The 22,392-nt window shown below is 30.8% G+C and overlaps 1 protein-coding gene and 1 long non-coding RNA gene across 29 annotated transcripts in view; one reads left to right on the top strand and one right to left on the bottom strand.

Moving 5' to 3' along the window:
* Positions 1 to 22,392, top strand: part of Liprin-alpha (PTPRF interacting protein alpha) — a 263,962-nt gene that overhangs the window by 193,669 nt on the left and 47,901 nt on the right. For 16 of the 28 annotated variants that reach the window (XM_087412073.1, XM_087412090.1, XM_087412088.1 and 13 more), the window contains 9 exons: positions 2,026 to 2,313; positions 2,399 to 2,542; positions 7,427 to 7,586; positions 7,997 to 8,355; positions 8,444 to 8,686; positions 8,889 to 9,089; positions 9,185 to 9,277; positions 13,877 to 14,034; positions 15,211 to 15,258. In XM_087412073.1, the coding sequence (XP_087268199.1) occupies positions 2,026 to 2,313; positions 2,399 to 2,542; positions 7,427 to 7,586; positions 7,997 to 8,355; positions 8,444 to 8,686; positions 8,889 to 9,089; positions 9,185 to 9,277; positions 13,877 to 14,034; positions 15,211 to 15,258 (1,694 nt within the window). Of the gene's footprint in view, positions 1 to 2,025; positions 2,314 to 2,398; positions 2,543 to 7,426; positions 7,587 to 7,996; positions 8,356 to 8,443; positions 8,687 to 8,888; positions 9,090 to 9,184; positions 9,278 to 13,876; positions 14,035 to 15,210; positions 15,259 to 16,225; positions 16,264 to 22,392 lie in introns of all 28 variants that reach the window. The other 12 variants (XM_011051312.2, XM_011051311.2, XM_011051304.2 and 9 more) reach the window with 8 other exon arrangements.
* On the bottom strand, positions 9,077 to 13,870 carry LOC105143192 (uncharacterized). Its single transcript, XR_845691.2, has 2 exons — positions 11,502 to 13,870; positions 9,077 to 9,282 (listed from the first exon to the last, which is right to left on the bottom strand). It is a non-coding gene; the product is annotated as an uncharacterized LOC105143192 (long non-coding RNA).

Raw genomic sequence — 22,392 nt, 5'->3', positions numbered from 1 at the left:
TGTCTGGTACTTGTAACTATAATTATATATTACTATAATTATTAATGGAAGGCTTATACCTTCTTGCGCTATTTTCTCCTTGTCAGAAATCTGTTCCTTTCGCCATGTGGCCATGCACGATGTGGTTTCGTTAGCGTAAAAATGAGTGCGGCAGTTTATGTAGGAATATATTGGGTCATCTAAAAAATATCCGCGGTTTTTTGTCACTAGATGTGTGTTGATGGTCATATATCTAGTGACAAAGTACCGCGGATACTTTTTAGATGACCCAATACTTTAATTCTCCTTATGACGTATATTCATAGTAACTCACGGTGTACAATGATCAACTTGTTCACCAGTCCGTAGTGGAATTAAAAAGATGACCCATTGCGCATGCGGAGGATCCCCAATCAGAAATTATACTTTTTTGCAGTGTGAACGAATCATGTGAATTTCTGCAAATAAGCTCAAAACTTGACTGACAGATCCCCCTACTTTTAATCCATTCATCGGAATGGATTACTTTTCTAATTCCACTATGTATCGGTCCACAAGCAGTCGAACAATGGCAGACAACCAGCGCGCCTTGCGGCTATATAAGCACGCCATGCTGGTCTAAGAGCAGAATCCATAGATGTGTTGCTCAAAATTTGAGATGGTCTTAAGCTAATACTTGAGCTAATACCGCTCTTTGATTGATTCATGACATCTCAAACATTAGCTTAAGACCATTTCGAATCTTGAGCAACGTTTATGGATTCCGTCCTAAGAACGGATTATGGATTCCAGCCTATGTAGCGCCACGCAAGCGCGATAGAGAAATTGGTACGCAGCTAAGCGCGGTATTCGAACGACTGAATTTTTCCATTCATACTAATTGACATTACGCACAGACAATAATTATGAATATTACTGCTATAATATTAATAACAATATACAGGCTGTCCTACCTAACTCGAACATCTGAAATATCTTGCTTGATTCTTAGAATAGAAAAAAATGTTTCAGATGAAAGTGAAACGGTTTCAAGGGAGTATTTTGGTTATGCTGTCTTTTTTTTAAGTGGAGGCAGCATCAAACAGATATAAAGGTCCATCTCCATTTTTTTAAATGGAATTGTGCAATTTTTTTATATAATAGGATTTCTTCAATTATTTTGCATAAAAATATCAAAGTAGTAATATAAAAAAAATAATAGTTTATGAGAGTTTTATACTTTTGACATATCGTCAATATATATTGACGTAGAATGTTAAATAACTCGTAAATTATTAATTTTTTTGTAATCGTTGCTTAATACTTTTATGGACAGAATAATAATATATGAATCAATTGTTGGAAAGAAAACATATAGTACACATTTGCTGCTAAAACTATATATATATATTTTTTTATTAATATTATAGCAGTAATAATCATAATTATAGTAATACGTAATTATAGTTAGAAATATCAGAACATTTTTCTCTCAGTGTGTGCATGTGTGCGCGCGCGTGTGTGTGTACACATGCATGTCATGCGTGTCGTGCGTGCGTGCGTGTGGTCTTCATCTTCTTCAGAGATGTCAAATAAAACATTTTCTATGCCAAAATCTGTTTCTTCAAGTTCTTTATAATTTTTTGAATAATTTTCAAGTTATCAGTATACAGCTAATAAAGTGCTAATAAAGAAAATTGAATCACAAAAACTTTTCAAAAACGTTACAATATAATAGCATCATACTACAATAATATACTAGCGAATAAGAATTGAAATGTATAAATAAGACGTAGATGAAGAAATACATATGTACAATTCCGTAAAAATGTTACATAAATGCCCGGTGATACTATTATGATTTTCAAAATGTTTTTTCTCATAAAAAGTTGATGTTAAAGGAATTTATTAACAAATAAAAAGTTTGAACAGCGATTTGTGAGATCAATGTTATCGTTTATTAATTAATCATCAAAGATTTTGTTTGGGTCATAATCCTTTTTTATTTCTTTTAATTTTACAATTAATTGAGCTTTACTTAAATACGTATTGTAAATATTATTTTAGAGTTCAGAATTAAATACGTGGCAACGACGAGTAGCGGAACTAAGCGGACGCGTCGCCGAGTTAGAGGAAACACTATCCAAAACACAAAAAGATCTTTTGAAGGCACAAGAGGCAAGTCTTAAATTGCAAAGAGATTTACGAGAGAATGCGGCGCAAAAAGAGGACCAAGAAGAACGAATAGCAACTCTAGAAAAACGATACCTCAATGCTCAACGAGAGTCCACTAGTCTTCATGATCTCAATGAGAAGCTGGAGCAGGAATTGCAGCATAAGAAAGCTCAATTAAAGGTAAATTACAGATTAATCCTTATTTTCTCTTTCTCTTAATTCTAACACTCACTTTCTCTCTTATGATTAATTTAATTTACTGAAGCTCCAAGAGGAAAAAATTGCTGCTATACAAGAAAAACTAGAGCTCGCGGAACAAAAATTAGCTCAATACGCTAAGTTACCAGAAATGGAAGAGCAATTAAAGCAGAGGATGGAGGCTCTGACGCAGGTGAGGAGGCCCAACCAGGTACGCAGAGGAATCATATCATGTCACATCATCAGCTCTCCCTTTTTTTATTCCTCTGCACTTAACATTCCTAAGAATTTGTATCTAGAAAGCTTATCGTTCTTGCCATGCATTATTATTAAAGTGCTCTCATCATATTTCAGTTAATTTTATCAAGCAACAATGATTTGCTGCTGCGTGCTTATATTACTATATGTATGGTACATAATAACATTTAGCATACATACAGATCAAGTATTTTTGTGTACTACTGTGTGTCTTTGTACTGTTCTAATGTTTACCCTGAAATACACAAATTGCTAAATATAAATACAAGCTCAAATTACAGATTAAATTCATTTGCATCAAGAATTTTTAGTTACATGATTTCTTCACATATTCTTGAAAATTAATTATGTCCTATGGTTCTATCTCATATGATTTGCAAACTGATATGATGTAGCATGAATAGTGGAAGTCAATCTCGTCTTTACAAAATCTATTATTTGCGTAAATAATGGATATGTTTCAAATATCATGATTTATAGTGTATTACTTTTAGAATGTTTATTAATATGTGACATATTCTTCCCTGGCAGAAAAATTTCAAAGTACGCCAAAAAAGTACGCCTTTCTACTTCTACGTCTGTGGCGTAGAATCGCGTTGTTAAATATAGAAAACTACGCCAAGTTATGCGAAAAATGTAAAATAGCTTGGATCTAGTTAGATATAGAAAGTATGCCAAAGTATGCACAACTAATAATCTTATTAGTTATATTAAATTACTTTCTGAACTACGTCAAATTAATTTTTATTTTTTCGTAATATTTGGAGAAAATATGCTATTTTACGCGGAATTACTCTACAGTCTGATAGTTGAGCACAGAAATAACAACGGCAAATTACGCGTTTTTACTTGAATGTAAAATGACATATTTAGATCTAGTTAGGCACAGAAACGCCAAAATATGCGCAACTAATGATCATTACATCCTGAACTATGTCGAACTTCTCTAAAACTGGTTTTCATTTTTTCGTAAATATTCGGAGAAAGTATGCTATTCTACGGTTTTTTTACGCAGAATCACTCTACAATCGAATAGTTGGGCACGGAAATAACTATGCCTACCTACGGTTGCACGAAAAAATCGTTTCCTGAGATATGTATTTCTATACCAAACTATGCCAAAGTACAATTCTTATCTTTTAATTTTTCGTTTGTAACAAAGTAAGCCATTCTGCGTTATTTTATGCGGAATTACTTTTACTCATCCGTGAGCATTATGCATCTCCGCCGAGAGAGGACCATAACGGAGATGCATGAACTTCTAAATAAGAATTAATTGGGTATAATAATATTAATATTAAGTATATAAGGAATGCAGCATTTCGCATGTGAAGTGAGTCCTCAAAGCTTTAATATTAAAGTACGGAATATTATGTTACGGAATTCTAATTTCATCATGATAGCAACGTAATAGCATCTTGAATTCATGCCAAATAAGTTCAAGATATCATTATGTTACAATACTTTAAATAGTACAGTGTAAATGTACCCGAAACTATGCTTAGGGTATAGTTTCGTATAGGAAGGCGTAAATCTTTGGCATAGGAATAGAATTCTACGTCAAACTACTTCCATGGTTCATTCGCGTATTTAGGCGCAGTTAAGCGGGCATAATTAGATACTTTAGGGCATAATTAGGTGCGTATTTTCTGGCGTAGTTTGGCATTGTTTGGCATTATTTGGCATGAATCGGCTTACTTTGGCATAGAAATAGAATTCTACGTCAAATTACATCCGTGTTCCAAACCGCGCATTTATGAATAGTTTTTGGCGTATTTAAGAATAATTTTTGACGTATTTTGGTATAGAAACTTTTTCGCCAGAGTTTATTCTGTTTTTTTGCTCATATGGATATAACACACTTTTATTTTCTTATTGCTATAATAGAATGTTGCTACAATAGAATATGTCATTCAAATTAAATAAGAATATTAAACTAATTATGTTGATATATATATAATATATACAGAGTGTCCCACAAGTTTTGGCCAATTGCATTTGTGTAGATAGAGCGGACTAAACTGAGTCGAAAAATCCTCTATCATTTTGCAATTTTCACAATAGTTAACAAGATATTAATTATTAAAAATCGCTGAATATTAATTTTCAATAATTTTGTACTCAAAATTAGTACTATCAATTTTACAGAAAAACAGTAAGAGACAAAAATTGTTTATTTTCTTCTCATAGAGTTCTGAGGATTTTTTCAGAATTTTTTAGTGCCGCATTTACCCATGTTGGTAAAAATAGTTACCAATATAAGGAAATGTAATAAAAAAGAATTGATAAAAAATTCTGAAAAAATTCTTAAAGCTCTATGAGAAAAAAATAAACAATTTTTCTCTCGCTGTTTTTTTTATAAAGTTAATAGTACTTGAGTAAAGAATTATTGAAAGCCAATATATTTGGTGATTTTTAGTGATTAATATTTTGTTAAGTTAATATCCTGTTAATTGCAAAATGGTAATGGAATTTTTAATTTAGTTTTATCCGCTCTATTAATACACGAAATATTTGGCGGTCGTTCTGGGATACCTATATAATATATATGTATAAATGCAGATCGATTCAAAGACATAATATACGATCATTGTAAGCAATGCAGTTGAATCGTATATTTCGTATACACTCAATGTAATAGGTAATAATGAAACTTCTATACAAGAATATACAGTGACTACTTTGAGGAACTTTATAAATATGTTGATTATTTTGGGACACTTTATATGTATATTGATTACTTTGGGGAACTTTATATGTATGATTACTGAATACTTTGGAATACTTTGGGTAAACTTTCGGATAAACATCCGGATTGACAATGCCCGATTACCATGAATTTTGGCAGAAATATTTCAAATGACATCAAATGCCTTTAAATGGATTTTCATCGATAAGGTTTAATATCAAAAATATTTAAATAAAGTTATATGTCATCTGAATGGATTAAATCATGAGATCTAATACATATATATATAGAATGAATAGACAGTTCTGAATCAATGAAATATCTTTAAAACGAAGCATTTTTGAGAAAAATGATTTAAATGAAAATAGGATTTAAAAAGATTTATTTACTGATCACATCTGTGACCTTAGACGGCGTCGTCAAGATCAGATCGTTTTTTATTGGAACGCTATTTTTTATTTCATATTCTAATAGCTGACATCAAGGATTATTTAAAACACTACAATAAAGTTTATTTTTATCAAATGTTCTTCGAATTATGAAGCTTGAAATTTACAGTACCGTCGGCATTAACATTATTCAAGGTTTCCGACTGACTATTAAAACCTCTTAAATGTTGTTCAGGATCATTACCTGGATAACATTTATCAAGATCTAGAATACTAGAATATAGGATTATATTATTCATCTTATTTTCATTTTTACGTAAAAATAAAAATTTTAGTTCATAGAGGAACAACCTCTAATTTCTTCAATCTTGCCAAATGTTATCTAGGTTATGATCCTCAATAACATTCAAGAGGTTTCAGCCGTCGGACACCTTGGGTAATGGTAATGCTGACGGTATTGTAAATTTTAAGCCTTATAACTCGAAAAGTACTTAATAAAAATGAATTTTATTTTAGCGTTTCATAAAACCCCTGACATCAACTATTAAATTCTGTAATCAAAAATAGACCCTGTTTAAAAAAATCTATGTGACCTTGACCTGACCTTGGTGACCCAAGCTTAAATAGATGTAATTAATAAATAGATCTTTTTAAACCCTAAGACTTTGAGCTGAATCATTTTTTCAGAAAATGCTTTGTTTTCGAGATATTGTATCTTTACGGGATTTTTACTAGTTGTATATAATATATATGAAAACGTATATACAAATTATCCTACGTAACTATAATCATGATTTTTCCGGCACTTCTGATGATCTGACAAAATTTATTTTGAATAAAAGTTAGTTTTCATTTGATTACAAATTGCAATATTAAAAATTTGTAGAATATTTTTTTAGGAAAATTGAAAGTCACCCTAATTTTTTTAAATGGCACTACGTACTTTTTACTTCATAATGTTGTAACTTGTATGATATAAAAGTAACAGTTCGAGCTACAAGTACTACAAATTATGTTGATATATTTTCTCTACGTACATACTACATAATGTAGTTCACAATTTATTACATATGTGTATGTAATAAATTATGAACTACATTCGGGAATACTATAAATTCAGAAATGACTACGTTTCTCAATTTGTGTACAGGTAAATTTTTTCTACTAAACAATGTAATGAAAAACATGTAAAGTTTAATACAAAATAATTTTTCACAAATACGTTTCCGTTTATCGATCTCACATCGGTCTGATTTTAAGATCATTTCAAGATCATAATATAGCAGATGTGAATTGAATTCGTCTTGACATCAGTTAGAATATTATGAAATAAAAAATACGTAGTGTTATTTAAAAAAATTAGGATGATCTTGACTTTTTCCTAAAATATTTTATAATTTTTTAATATTGCAATTTGTAGCCGATTGAAAATTGACTAACTTTTATTCAAAATAATTTTTGTCAGATCATCGGAAGTGCCGGAAAAATCGTAATCACAGTTATGTAGGATATCCTGTATAAGTGATATTCATTACTTGCCTTAAATTATATTTTAATATGTTTATCCCCTATTGATCTATTCCAATCCAAACCATAAGAATTGACATTTATTTTGAAAATTGATATTTATCATTGTCATGAAATTTGTTGAAATAATGGGAGATAATTTCGTAAATAACAGTTCAATAATACGGAAATCGATAACATTATAAATAAATTATAATTCATGACAAATAATTTTAATTATATAAAATTTAAGCAGGCTCAGGAAAGGCATGGTAGCGCGGAGGATAGAATTCAAAGACTGGAAACACAATTAGAAGAAAAGAATGCAGAAGTGATGCGTGTTAATCAACGATTAAAGATGAACGAGGAACATAATACGCGTCTTAGTACAACTGTTGATAAACTTTTATCTGGTAATTTTTACGTAATATTATTTCTATATCAGATCGCCCTAATTGCTTGTGGGAATGTAAATAATTACTTGGATTAAATTAGGAACGAGAAAATATGCTTTTCTGTCTAAAAGGATAACTTGTATGTAAATACAATAATATTAAATATTTAAATATTTGTTATTATCTTTTAGTTTGAAATAACATTAGAAATAAGATATGTAATTTCTTTTCTTCTTATCACTGTTAATTTTTAAAAAATCATATGACCTTTTATAGAAATAACTTTTAATAAAATGTTCTTGTATTTTCGAAAGCATAAATATTTAATGTCTGACATTATATTTGCCTATATGCATATTTAACTTTATCGATATTAATAAATGTGATTAAAATTTTAAGTTAAGTTAATAGTTTAAATTTTTGCTTAGAATCCAATGAAAGATTACAAGTGCATTTAAAAGAAAGAATGCACGCGTTAGAAGAAAAGAATGCACTTACTCAGGAACTCGAAAAAACGAGAAAAGTGGCGGAAGATCTGCAAAATGAAAAGGCTGACATTGTTAAAGAATTGGGCAAAGCACGTCTGGAAATCGACAATGTTAAAAGACAGATGCTCCAACAAGAAATTGCATTTAATATTCAGCAAACGGACGCATTAACGAGAAGTTTGTCGCCAAATACTGTAGATCCAGGTTCCTTTTCGAGAAGTGCAAGTCACAGCAGTTTCGACACACACTCATTGCCTAGAAGAGGAGGTAAACGATCTATCGAAGACGATTCATCGAAGGTATTATACTGTTGTACAAGATATAAAAGACATTAATTAGGTATATGTCTAAAGATAAACATTTATAACGTGAATTTGGATACTCTAGAATTATGTTGCACGGACTTTAGCGGAGCAAGAATGGGAAAAGTTGCAACAAGCGCATGTGCTTGCCAATGTCCAACAAGCATTTGATGTTTCGAGTGACGCGGAAGGTGATGGAGATAACGAAAGTATCTTCAGTTGTGCGGCGGACGTAATCAGCCCCACCGGACATACAGATGCCCAAACATTAGCATTGATGTTACAAGAACAATTGGATGCTATTAATAAGGAAATTAGATTAATTCAAGTAATTAATATTATACAACGACTCATATGCATAGATTTATTTTATATGAACTTGGATATATTAATGTAAAAATGAATGTAATAAGGTGTTGCAGACTCAACATATCGTTTTTATACTTTTTGTCTAATTTAATTCATTTTTTCTTTATCTTGAACGATCGATTTTTAAGTTATATACAATTGAAAGTGGAGAATTTTCTTAGGAAGAAAAGCAGAGTACGGAAGCACGTGCGGAGGAACTAGAATCTCGCGTTGGCAGCCTCGAACATATGAATCTATTAGCGAGGGGACGAAGTCTCGAGCGAGCATCGCCGCCACTGAGTGGCCGATCCACACCAAAATCACATCATAGTCCAAATAGGGATTATTTACATAAGTACCACACCGTTAGTAATCACGTAAATGTAATAATTGTTATTTATGTTAATTTGATTGCGTAAGTATGAGCAAAGTAATCATATTGCTTACAATATATTCCTATATTTTCTTCTTCATGCAGGCACCTGCGTCAATGTCTCCGGCGCATTTACATCAATATGCTGCTTCCTTAGCTAGTCCCGGCCAACTATCAGAATCTCTTCCTGCTAGTCAGGTTAGCTAGCAATTTGATTTAATTATTATTATTAAATAAGAGAGGATAGGAGGTTAGTATGGTCAAGTAAAAGGTGAAAAGCTCTATCCGAATAAGGAGGGTAGAAATCCTCCCACAGCGGATTTGATTGAAGTTCATCGCACTTTCTTATCATTAAAGAAAACTTAGTTTCCCAAATTTTGATACCCGATACTCTCCCTATCGTCCATATTCTTCGAAATGATGTTTTTTAATAAATAATTTTTTTCTTTGCGAGTATTTTATGGATTGATTTAAAATTTTAGGTGATGGCAGATATTCCGACACATAACCTTGAATTTTTGTTCCCACAAAAATTGGCGGGAAGTTCTATAATAATTTTACGGATCAAAACAAAATTTTAAATTTTAATATTTTGGTTCTCATAAGACTTGCTACCCCTATATTTTAATTAAAAAGTTGTATTTTTAGGGAAACTACCTCTTTGATTTATTTCAGAATTTTTATCTATGAGAACACCCTGAAATGCCTAAAAAACCGCTTTTTTCTCTTTTTTTTTTGCCAGTTCTCATAGTTACTTGCAATGACTATTTCGTTGCTGCGCCCTACAAATTTTCTCTATTCAGGTATTCTCTGGAGGATTTTCAATTATTTAATATAAAAAAAAACGGTACTAATATCCAAAAACACTCCATTTTATTATAGTTCATATAACAAATCAAACTAAAGACTCCTCATAAATCAAAAGAAATTGGAAAGAATAAGAGCACTAAGAATCAGGCGCAGAAGACGTCGCGCAAATAATACACTTATAAAACTTCTTTATTCTATTAAACGCGCTTACATGATTCAGCTCACTTTTGAGCCTTCCTGATAAATATCACAACCTAACATATATAAACTATGAATACAAGTCACCATGACAGGATAACTTTTATCCAAATAGTTTTTTTAATTAAAAAATTATTCGATCCCTAATACAAAACCCATGTTACATGTAGAGTGTATCATATAATATAAAAAGAATAGGGTAACTCCGGTATATACGCCTAACAAAAACTTAATTTATTAAGTATTATTTACTATTTTTAAGATAAATGAACTATTATATATCAGTAGAAACTTTGTACTATTTACTACTATGAAAAAAATTTGGCGCAGCCACGAAATAATCATTACAAGTAAAAATAATCATGAGAAATAACAAAAAAGGAGAAAAAAGCGGTTTTTTTTTAGGTATACTTTTAAGGGTATTCTCATAAATATAAAAAATTCTGAAATAAATCAAAGACATAGTTTCCCTAAAAATACAACTTTATTTAAAATAGAGAGGTAGCAAGTCTTATGAGAACCAAAATGTTAAAATTTGAAGTTTTGTTTTGGCTCGCAAAATTAAGAATTCCCGCCAAAATGTTAAACAAAAATTCAGGGTTATATGTCTGAATAATATCTGTCGCCTAAAATGTCAAATTAATCCATTAAACATTCGCAAAGAAAAAAATTAGGTAATTGTTTAAAACTTTAGAACGGACTGCACCTCTGATTTTTATGAAATTAGGCCCATTCGACACGTTTTTGCTCAAAACGAAAGAATTTATAAGAAAAAAACGTTAAGTCGACCCCGCGTACCGATATTAAGCGTTAAAGTTGATGATTATTGAGGTTAGAAAATCTGTCACAGAGACAAAATGAAGTCTACAATTGTACTGTTCCACATAGGTTTTAACTTTCCAAGCGAAGCGACTCTCGCCTTCCTCCTCCCTCCTACACATGTTTCGATTTTGCAACAGTACAATTATAGAAGTCATGCGCTCCTTTGCACCCATGTTGCCTTTGTGACAGATTTCCTAACCTCAATAGTCATTAATTTTAATGATTAATATTTCGGTTCGCGGGACCGATCTAATGTCTTTTCTTATAGATTCTTTCTAACAAAAACGCGTTGAATAAGCCTAATTTTATCAAAATCGAAGCAGTCCGTATTCTAAATAATTATCAAAAATTATTTACTAAGAAACACCATTTCGAAGGTTATGGACGACTGGAATTGGGCATTTAAAATTTAAGAAGTTTTCTTTAGTGACAAAAAAGTACGTTAAACATCAATCAAATCCGCTGTGGGAAGGATTTTGATCCTCCTTTTGATTAGAGCCTTTATAATCTTTTTTCAAAGAAAACAATAAAAGGACATATTATTACTTATTATATTTAATATATGTAAATTAATCTATAATACAAAACTTACGAAGAATCCCAGCTAAATATTCACAGAAAGTTCGATTCATATTACGAATGCCGAATGTTCTGAAACAGTAAAAGAATCGTCACAGAATGTACAAATATCGATGAAATGTTCAGAATATTGTATGAATACTTATTATTATATTTTACGAAAATCGCGAGCGAGCAAGTAGTATACATTTCTGCCGGCAGAGGGCTGCGGCGAAAAGCATTTACTAAAGTCACTAGATTAAAATATCGTGTAAACTTGCCTCTATCTCGAAGCAAGACGCAGTCATTTTCAAATTTACGTATTTATATAAACGTATATTTTGTTGGAAAAATAAAGCCGTACAATATGTAAATAAATTTTTAATTGTAAATAATTTATTTATTTAATACCAAAAGAAATACTGTACGAATGCTTAATTTTTATATTTTTTATATATTTTATATTTTTTAAGTACAGGTTTATTTGTTATTGAAGTGTTAGTGCATAAAAGTTTATGCACAGTTTGTAGAGGCACGGAAATATGTACGAGTTTCGCGATGATACTCTCTAATGATACTCTTGATCATCTTTTCCAAGATCAGCTTCCAAAATTTCAAGCGAGCTATTCATAAAATGCACAATACATAAATAATATTGAGTGCAAAACATTGTGTGAATTGTGTACATAGTGTAGTTCCGCCATATTGACGCAATCAAACTGGAAAAGCCATTGCAGTACTTTATAATCTAATGACTTTAGCATTTACTTGTACACAAGAATCATTTGGGAAAGAATATAAGAAGCAGCACTTTGCCTGTGAAGTGAGTCCCAAAATTGGGCTCTAGGGTAGAAACACATTAAATGTGTTTTCCAAAGTAAAATTTTGTTTAAAAATTAATTCACGCACAACCTGATCTGGAATTTTTGGAAAAGCTAAAATTTTGCGGAATATATATGGAACATTTTCGGAATACGTAACGACATGTACGAATAAAATTTTTAACTGACATTTGAATGGTTCTTTTACATATTGCAAATATTCGAAATATTTGAGGTATTCTTGGAATGTTTTTTTGAAATTTTAAAAATATTTTATGAATATTTTAAGAATATTTAACGTTTACTGGGATATAAGTTTTTTGTCATTGAAGACACCTAATCTTCGAGTACCTCGCATTTTACCATAATTCCTTTATTTCTAAGAAAGCAATCTACTATTTTGTGGTCTAAATTTTCTCAGAACACTTATTGCGCTACAGATTGCATCTGAAATACATTACAAACATTTATAAAATGTTAATAATATAAAGATCTTACTTTTGCGTGAAATTTGACGTTACACTTAAAAGGAAAATTGTGTTCATTTATTTTTTCCTTGAAATTGCAAATTTTGCTATATAATAATTTAACCAAAACTATTGTTTTCTTTTATTGCAAAAAATTTTTTTAATATGCTTTACAATAAAATTACATTTTGAAATAGTTTATACTAATAGAAATATCACTTGGTTTTAATTTTTTTTTATATAGAAAAATTTTTCTTTATATAGAAAAAATTTTCAAACTTGTTCTTAAAAATTCAATGTTGCATAAAAAGATACAAGTATTAGAAAAAAATGAAGAACTTTCATTCTTTTAGCACATAGATAATAACTTGATAGATAATCTAGATCGCATTGTACAACGTTACAATATTATAAAATATTCATTATTTTATGTATTTTATACGTATGACATATGAAAGAATATCTTCTTAATATGCTACTCGGTCAATATTAAAATCTATGTTTTTCTTAATGAAAATGTATCTATCATTTATTTACATCTGATTTATAAACAACTGGAAAGAAAAATTTTGTAAAGTAATCTTTAGAAGTTGAATAAGTGATGAAACACTATTCTTAATTTTAATTGATGCTTAATTTTATGGAATATCAAATTGAAACTTACTTGCAAAAATATGTAGCGCATGAAATTGAAAAATTGCAATAAATAATGTCCTTTCGCGATTTTTCTCTAAAAAAAATCGACTCTAAATTGGTCAAAGAATCTATCGTTAATTTCGAAATATTACTTTCTAAATCCCTTAAAATGAAATCTTACTCTAAAAGGCTGAAAAATGAACTTTTGAATAAAAGTGAAAATAGTTTTATCCTAAAAAAAAGAGTTGAAAATTTTTGCTCCTTTGGAATAAGATTTTACTCGTTTGGAATGAGATTTACTTTGGAAGGAATAAAATTTCACCCCAACGAGTAAAATTTTATTCCAAAAGAGTAAAAATTTTCACTCTTTTTACAAGATGAAAATATTTTCACTTTTATTCAAAAACTGGCAATTTTCATTCTAAGAAATTTAGAAAATATGTACGAATTAATACAGAAGAAAGAATAGTTCCCATTTGTAATAGTTGCAGTTGTCGGGAGAGGAACTGCATTCGGTTAGCGAAAGAGATAGTGGTGGTGTAGGAAGCGGTGGAAGCGACGCGGCGTCTCCTTTAACAGCCAGGTCCCTGAGATTGGAACGAGTCGTTCAAGCATTGGCTCATAGTCAGGAAGAACTTAGAAGGTATATTTTTCATTTTGTTAAGAGGAAAATTTTGATTTTAAAATCAATTTGTCTTATATCCTCTAGGATGAGTAAATTACTATATCCTTTTATAACGTAAATTATTATTGATTCGGTAATCGTACTTCACGTAATTATACACAATAAGGCCCTTTTCGAATTTCGACATAATTGAGCTGCAACGTTGATAACTTTATTATGACTCAGATAGTAATAAATAATCGAAGGAGATTAAAAAATATATAACCTATCTATTATTTTTATCATTTATTTCCAATATAGTAAGATCATCGGTTCCTATGCTACCTCCCCCTGTCAAGGGGCACGTGACTTCACGCGAAGCGAAGTCTACACCATCTCCCTTTCTGTTTACAGATATACGACTTTATTCGCGAAGTTTATATTATATCTCCTTACTTACAAAGTTGGACGCTTATAAGCAGGGGGGGGGGGAACTTGGGTTGGACTTCGCTTTGCATAGAAAATCGGATGCTTCTAGATGTATGTTGATACCCACTCGAGTGTCACTGAGATATCACTTTATCCTTATTGCTTATCGAATGTCAAACAAAGATAACATGACACCCGCAGAGCACCCGCGTGGGAATCTAAATATATTCTAGAGGAGAAGAATACACTCTAGGGATGGATTTCGTTTCGCATGGAAAATCGAAAGCTCCTAAACAAAAAGAAAGGGGTAGACCTCGCTTCGTGCGGAAATTCATGCGTTACTAGGCAAGAGGTAGATGACGTAAATCTCGCTTCGCATAGAAAGTCAAACGCATGTAATAAATCACTATAGAAGCTATATTAGAAGCTATATTAGAAATAAATGATTTAAAAAATAGGTAGATAATATATTTTCCAACCTCCCCTAATTAATTATTGCTATTTGAGTCATAACAAAGATTGTTACCAATATTGCAGCCAAAAAATGTTTAAAAAGAGCTTTATTATGCGTAATTATCAAAGAAAGGAATGAAGTATCAAACGATTTACAACCATCTTATAACTATAGAAATAAAAATTACAACAATTATACAAAAAACATTTGATTTAATGTGGGGAAACCTTAATCTTTTCATCGTAATTATATTGTATATATAGAGATGAGACTAGCAACCAAAGTTAATTATCATCTCTTAAGTCAGTACTTTTCATTGTTTATGCTATCAGACGTACCGGACAGAGTGGATTTCCAAGCGGTGGTTTCCCCACGCACAGGTTAATTAATGATATTAGTACTGCATGTAAATCGTATTATATGCCGCTGTGCACGTCATTTGAATGGCTCTTGTGGGCATAAGACGAACAACTTTCGAGTCAACTCAGAGTATGTTAATAGTAATTCGTTCATCATTCAAGCAATTGCATCATTTTTAGAAATGTCAAAATGTAATATGCAAAGTATCACTTACATATGCCCACAATATCGATTCTCGAGCACAGTATGGAAACGCTCAATAATGCTAATACTCATAAATCTCAAAAGCAATTGATTTTGTTATCTATCAAATTTTTGAGCATACCAAGTTCATGATAGACATCTGGTCTTATATGGGCAGATTAAAGAACTTACGGAAACGAGAAAATTGGATTCAATACATAAAACGCACTGATCTCGCGCGTAAGATTGTCTTGCATGAACATATTATAAAGATACTAATGAAAATTTGGTATCGTAAACGATAATGCTAAATAATAATTATGATGGTGCAAAATTTACCGCACTTTAAAGGACATTTTAAAGTCTCGAGCTTATTTATAAAACATATTTTGATTTATATTGCAGCTGCAGTTTGCGTACTGCAGAATGTGGTTTTATTATACTTTCAGTAGTTTTTTGTCTCAATCTTTGTACTCTTATTTTTATACGATGAAATTTTATTTTATATAGAAGAATCAGTCACTAGTATTTCAATGCACAAATACATCACGACACATCATAGAAATCCTTTCATATAAGTTTATTTGTTAATATTATTTTCCATTTATTTAGATTTATTTATGTTTATGTTAATCTTGTAAATTATACTTTAATATTGTTAATTCCTTTTTTTAATTATTAGTTGAATAAGCCATTTAAAAAATTGGACATTTTTATATATGCATATGTATCATCATGTGTAATCATATCACAATTCATTTGACTCTGTGATATGATTACGCATGATGATTTTCTTTTTTTAAGAGTGAATAATCAAGAAAGAAGGAAAAAAGTTCTTTTTTGTAAGTCATGATATGAAAACTTAGAAATAATTTATGATCCTAAGTGACACACGATTGTCACGATCAGATCGAGATAACATCATCTTGACTGAAATTCAACGAAAATTTTTAAGTATCAATGACGATAGTGTCACCTCACCCTTATTGTGATAATCGTATATTACTTAGGACAGGGTGTCCCAAATTCATTTGTGCTTATAATAAGAAATATTTACAATATTTGGTCAATTAAAAATTGGGTTAAATTTCACGTTGGGCTATGTTCTCGTAAAAAAAAACAATTGTTCATTTCTTATACATTTTTGTCTCCCGATTGCGAATGTGACAATACAAAAATGTGGTGCTCATATTTTGGTTGCTATATTGAAAACATGCTAAAAGAAGGTTTTAGCGACCTTTGGAATTGTATGTGTTACAAAAAAACAATACGTGTTTAAACAATAAATGAAGCCTCAGTGGTCGAATTGGTTAAGACGCTTGCCTCAGAAAGTCGAAAGGTCCCAGGGAATTCGAATCTTGGCTGAAGTAATTTTTCGCAATAAGTTTTTTACAGTTTTTCTAATTTAACTTAGGGGAAGAGTAGCGTTTCGGGACGATTACGATAATTGTCCCTCAAAATGAAAGTAATTTTCGGAAGAATTTTTGCGAGGAAAACGAGAAAAATAGTAAAAAAATTCTCTAACCTACAGATACCAAAATAATTAACAATTATAACTCAAAAAATCGCTTTGCGTGGAAAGTTGTGCGCCCCGTAGCAAGAGTTATTTTCACAATTATGTTAGGCAAAATTTGCGATTACTTTCACAATTATGTTAGGCAAAATTTTATTATTTTTCATATATTATTAGATAAATTTTATTACACATATATGCACTTTATTACACTTTCATATGCACAAGAACATAATATAATAATATTGATGAGGTCTGCCTTTTTTTAGAAAGGATACATTTACACAATATTCCATAAAGCATTAATTACTCTTATTTTAATTACAATTACAGTTAATCAATTAACAATTACCAATTAAATAGTTGTAATCTGTTCACAATTACTTTTCACAATTACTTCATTTAATTTTTTTCATCAATTAATAATTATGAAATATAATTACTAATTGAATTAAGAATTATATTGTAATTGTAATTTGTAATTTTTAATTGAATTACAATTTTGCATAACTTTGGGTGCAAATCTGGGTGGAAGTCGCTTCAGGTGAATAGTTGTGCGCCTTATAGCAGAGAGGGAGGTGAAGTGAGAATCTTAGCATATCTTGCCAAAGTCAATGTCTTGAATAACTTTCAGAACGTTTTAGTCGATAATCATTGTTAGAAAGGATATTATCAAATTAATAGGTTATTATAAAATTGAATTATGATTATTAAATTAAATATTGATTATAGAATTTGTTTACTATTCCACCCGCGTTTCTTACTAAAAATGATTTCAAAAATAATTTTTATTTTGAGAGACCACAGTTATAGTAATTGTCCCAGCATTTTAGATTGATTGTGTTGAAAGTCCGAAAATTATCGCCGCTCAATCTTATCTGGGTAAATGTTTACTTTTACACAGTCAATACTAAATGATCTCCAACTGACCTTGACCCTCAAATAAGACAAGGTCATTGACCTTTTCCGTCGTTTGTTATTAAAAAAAAAATTATGAACAGAACAAATTTTTATAAATGGAACAATTTTTATGAATAGCACACAATTTTTAAATATAAAGTACATATTTCAACAATATTTCTTTTTGACAGTGGGAGGTGAAAGTCGTACGCCCTCCCAAGCAGAGAGATGGGGTGGGGTGCAGTGGGATGGAAGTTGTTTCAGGTGGAAGTCGCGCGTCCCTCCAAGTAGGAAGAGAGATAGGGTGGGAATCGCTTCGGGTGGAAAGTCGTGCGCCCCCTGACAGAGGGTGAAGCGACTCCCACTCCATGTCTTTTCTGCCAAGGAGCGCATGACTTTACACGTGAAGCGAGATCTATTCCCACCTCCCCCTATCAAGAGAAAATACTGCTGAAAATTGTGCTATTCATAAAAATTGTTTTGTTCATAACTTTTTAATGAATAACGAACGACGGAGAAGGTCAGTGACTTTGATCTCTTTGAGAATCAAAGTTGAGGTCTAGGTCAATTGAAAGTCATTTGAGGCTGACATTTACCCTTTTCTGAAATAAAATTCATTTATAATATATGTATATTGTATTATTTGAAATATCTAACTTTGACTATGATAGACTGACATTCTTCATATTTGATGTATTAACCAAAAAATGTTTATCATATTTTCTACAAAAAACGTTTTTAATGAACATATACTCACAATACTTTAGTCGGTATACTTAAAAAACTGATAAACAGACCATCCAAAGTTTAAATGACGCACCTTTCTAAATGAATAAAAATTTGATCTCAACAATGAAGCAAGTAAACATTCATAGGTTTCTATGCATATTGCTTCAAAAAGGACGAGAACATATATTGCTTACAGATTTTTCTTACATTTCTGCAAATACAAAATGTTCCATGTAAAAATGTCGCTCTAAAAACAGCGAATTATTTCTGATCGCTCTAGAAAGAGCGGATTAAATATTTTACAGCAAGTGCTCAAATCAGGAACACCATCCATTCTAACGCAAGCTCTCATGCGGTTAGATAAGTTTGCTTGAACGTTGTTCATAATATCTTCTTCGATGGGCCAAATAGCATGTCGCAATTTCGTATCCAAATCATCGATATCCTCTGGAAGCGTTTTGTAAATTTTTTCCTCTTACAATATCCCCATAAAAAAAATTAAGAGAATTGAGATTCGGGGCCAACGCCTAGGAAACTGCTCATTCAAGTAATTTGTTACAATTCTGATATTGTGTGGTCCAGCACCGTCTTGTTGAAAAACAATTTTGTTGTCTAATACCTCGGTACTGTCGGCACCTCTTCTAAGAAGTCTGGAAGATTTTCTCTTAAAAGTTCCACGTATTTTTCGCCAGTTATCCGGAATTAAGATATCCGGAAGAACAACTGGTCCTAATATTTCAGTTCCCATAATTCCAATCCACAGATTTCTCTTTCAACGATTTTGAAAGCTCCTGAGTCATGTGGCTGTGGGATTTTCGTCGCTTTACAAATGCATATTGTGCAAATATCTTTTCGTGTGAATAATGATTTATCGCTGAATATCACATGAGAAGGGAATGTAGGTTCTTGATCTGTTTTTGTCAGAAAATATTCGCAGAATGTTCTTCTTGCTCGATGATCTTCTGGTTACAAATGTTGTATGGGTGTAATGAAATGCGTGCAACTTTTCCTCTTGTAATATCCTATGTACAGTTGCTCGTGACAAATCGTGTTCTCGAGCAACGATCCGAATTCAAACTCGAAAACGGCTCGATTCAGGATTTCATTCAAAAGCACGTAAAACTACCTCCATATTCCGCAAATTTCTTACCTCGCGATCTTCCAGTATCGTGTTTCTTCGGCAGAACACTGCCAGTTTCGATCTCCGGGATCGAAGGATTTTATTGAGTGTAATATCGATCGCTTCATCCTATTTATACGATCATTGCGAAGGATCGATTCCTGCCGCATCCCCCTCGAATCGGAATGTCCGTGACCGAGCGTTTGATTTGAGACCCTGTATATTACCTATAGAAACATAATGCAGACACAATAGCATACACAAATGCAAATTAAATATAAATATAACGTATGTCTAAAATATAAAATTTATGTTTTATGTCTTATTTGTATCCATTGTGTGTTTTACTTTTAATCTCTATTTATTTTTTATTACTAATATATAATATTCATTCCTGCACTTCTTAATACGACCTAACTCTCATCAGGTATCATTTATATACAGTTGATCTAATCGGTTATTTTTTCATTGGATATTTCATCGGATCGGATATAGCTATATTTGATCAAACTTGATCGGATAAAATACTTTTTTTATTCGTTCAAGTCTAATGTCCGATCAAATCGTAAGTTTATTCGATGAAATTTTAACGAATAGGCATATGGCGGTTCATATTCCATCCACATGTAATCGGACATTACATTTCATCGGATAAAGGATAATGAACGAAATTGATCGGAGAAATTGATCCCTAGAACGGTTCCGATGAAAAGTACCGGACATTTTTTATATGTATAAATGATGTGGAGTAGAGCTGATGTAGGTAGAATCCTTGTAACAAAACTCGCTGTAATGATTATTATTAATCTTAATATATACGATATTTTTGTAGACGAATCATGATAATAATAGATCCATTGAAACTAAAGTGCAAATAAATTATAATGAAGCAATATTACGACATGGAATCAAATATCAGGTTGTAAAATAAAAAAAAATATATGATTAAGAAATATTTATTATTCTATAATTGTATTGTTGCATATGGGTTTCAATTTTCCACGCGAAGCGACTTTCATCCCACTTCTCATCTGTTAACAGACGAACGTTTTTCGATTTTCAACGCTTTGCGTGGAAAGTCGAAATCCATGTGCAACAGTAGAATTATAGAAGTCATGCGTCCCTTGGCAATGGGGGAAATGAGATGGACCTTCCTTCGTATAGAAATCGAGCGCCCCTAGTCAGCAGGGAATGTGCATTTAAAAACATTAATTAATAAAGGTATTATTGTACTTTACTTGCTTTATTATTTTATTTAAATTTTCATTCATTTAATAAGGCGCGTTTAAACTTTAAGTGGGGGGAGGGGGTCTGTTTATTTTTTAAGTATACCGATTGAAGTATTGAGTATCACAACAAAAGACTATGCCCAGTTTTAGGAGAATATGGGCCTCGGATGAACAACTTTGAGACATGCCTAAAATTTTAAGGTATCAAAAATTCCATAAGCCCAACTTTATAGGGGAGGTTTCTTAAGTACTAGAACTATCTAAAGTTCGCTATTATGATCATGTATCAGTCTTATCCAATTTCTCTGCGTTTAAGGCACCTCCCCGCGGTGACGGTGGTAGCGGATTGTACCAAAAACATTGAAGTAATATCTAAAATGTATTTGGTATAGTTCATTAATCCAGTTGACAGTTATATGGTATCTGCGATATTAATTGAAATAGCATCTAATTGAAATAAAAAAATTTTAATATAAAAAAATAGTGGCGTCAAGTTTCTTTTATATTAAACTTTTTTTATTTTAATTAGATGCTCTTATTTTCATATATTTTTGTTTAAAAGTAGTTATATAACAAGTAGTTATATAACATCATGTTTCGACAAAATATATTTTCTGATTGTAATTGATTCAATTTAAAGATTTCACATATTTTTTGAAAAAATTATTATTACATACTTTCATAGTTTAGAAAATAGGTTTGGAATAAGTTTGAAAAAGGAAATCATTTTTTTCTTTAAAGAGTACACATACAAATTATACGCGTATAATAATTTATGTAACAGTTTTTTCCTGAGAGAAGTACGCACACTTGGGGCCTTTTTTCTTATCTTTGTTTAAAAAAGTAAATTTGTTATGATATCACGCATTTTCTAGTACATATTTTTGTATGAGCTTTTTAACATCCAAATTTTTACTTGTATATGTATCTAATAATTCTTTAATAATAAATCTAAACTGCGTTTTCAGTTTATGGCTTTAATCTTTCTTTATAATGCATTTCTTTAAAAATCTTTAACACATTAATTTTACAAGTCATTTAAATTCTAATACTACTAAATCATTTATTAATATGACACTTCATATTAATTTTGAAACAATTATTTATCTTGAAATATTTTCCGGAACGAGTAAGCAAAACAATTTAAGAATGGCTACAAAAAAAGCAACTTTCTTTAATCGGAATTTTGAAATATTCTAAGAGAGAGATGTAGAAATTATATAAAATTATATATAAATAAAAAAATATTTTTCACATGATCAAATTTTTTATATAATTTTGTAACTTTGTAAAAAAATTTTTCACATTTTTTGTACGAAAAAAGACTTAGAATATTTCAGAATTTATATAAATTTATATTAGGAGCGGAAAGGGAAACCAGAAATCAAGGAAAGGGGAGGGTCATTGACTCACCGCAAGCGAAATTTTTTTACGATCAAATATAAAATATTTAAATTATTATTGGTATATTACATTGAAA

Source organism: Acromyrmex echinatior, chromosome 12, assembly GCF_024713525.1.
Source record: "Acromyrmex echinatior isolate Ae372 chromosome 12, ASM2471352v2, whole genome shotgun sequence".
NCBI lineage: Eukaryota > Metazoa > Arthropoda > Insecta > Hymenoptera > Formicidae > Acromyrmex > Acromyrmex echinatior.
The sequence above is the reverse complement of the archived record's forward strand: the minus strand, read 5'-3'. Positions and strand labels throughout refer to the sequence as shown.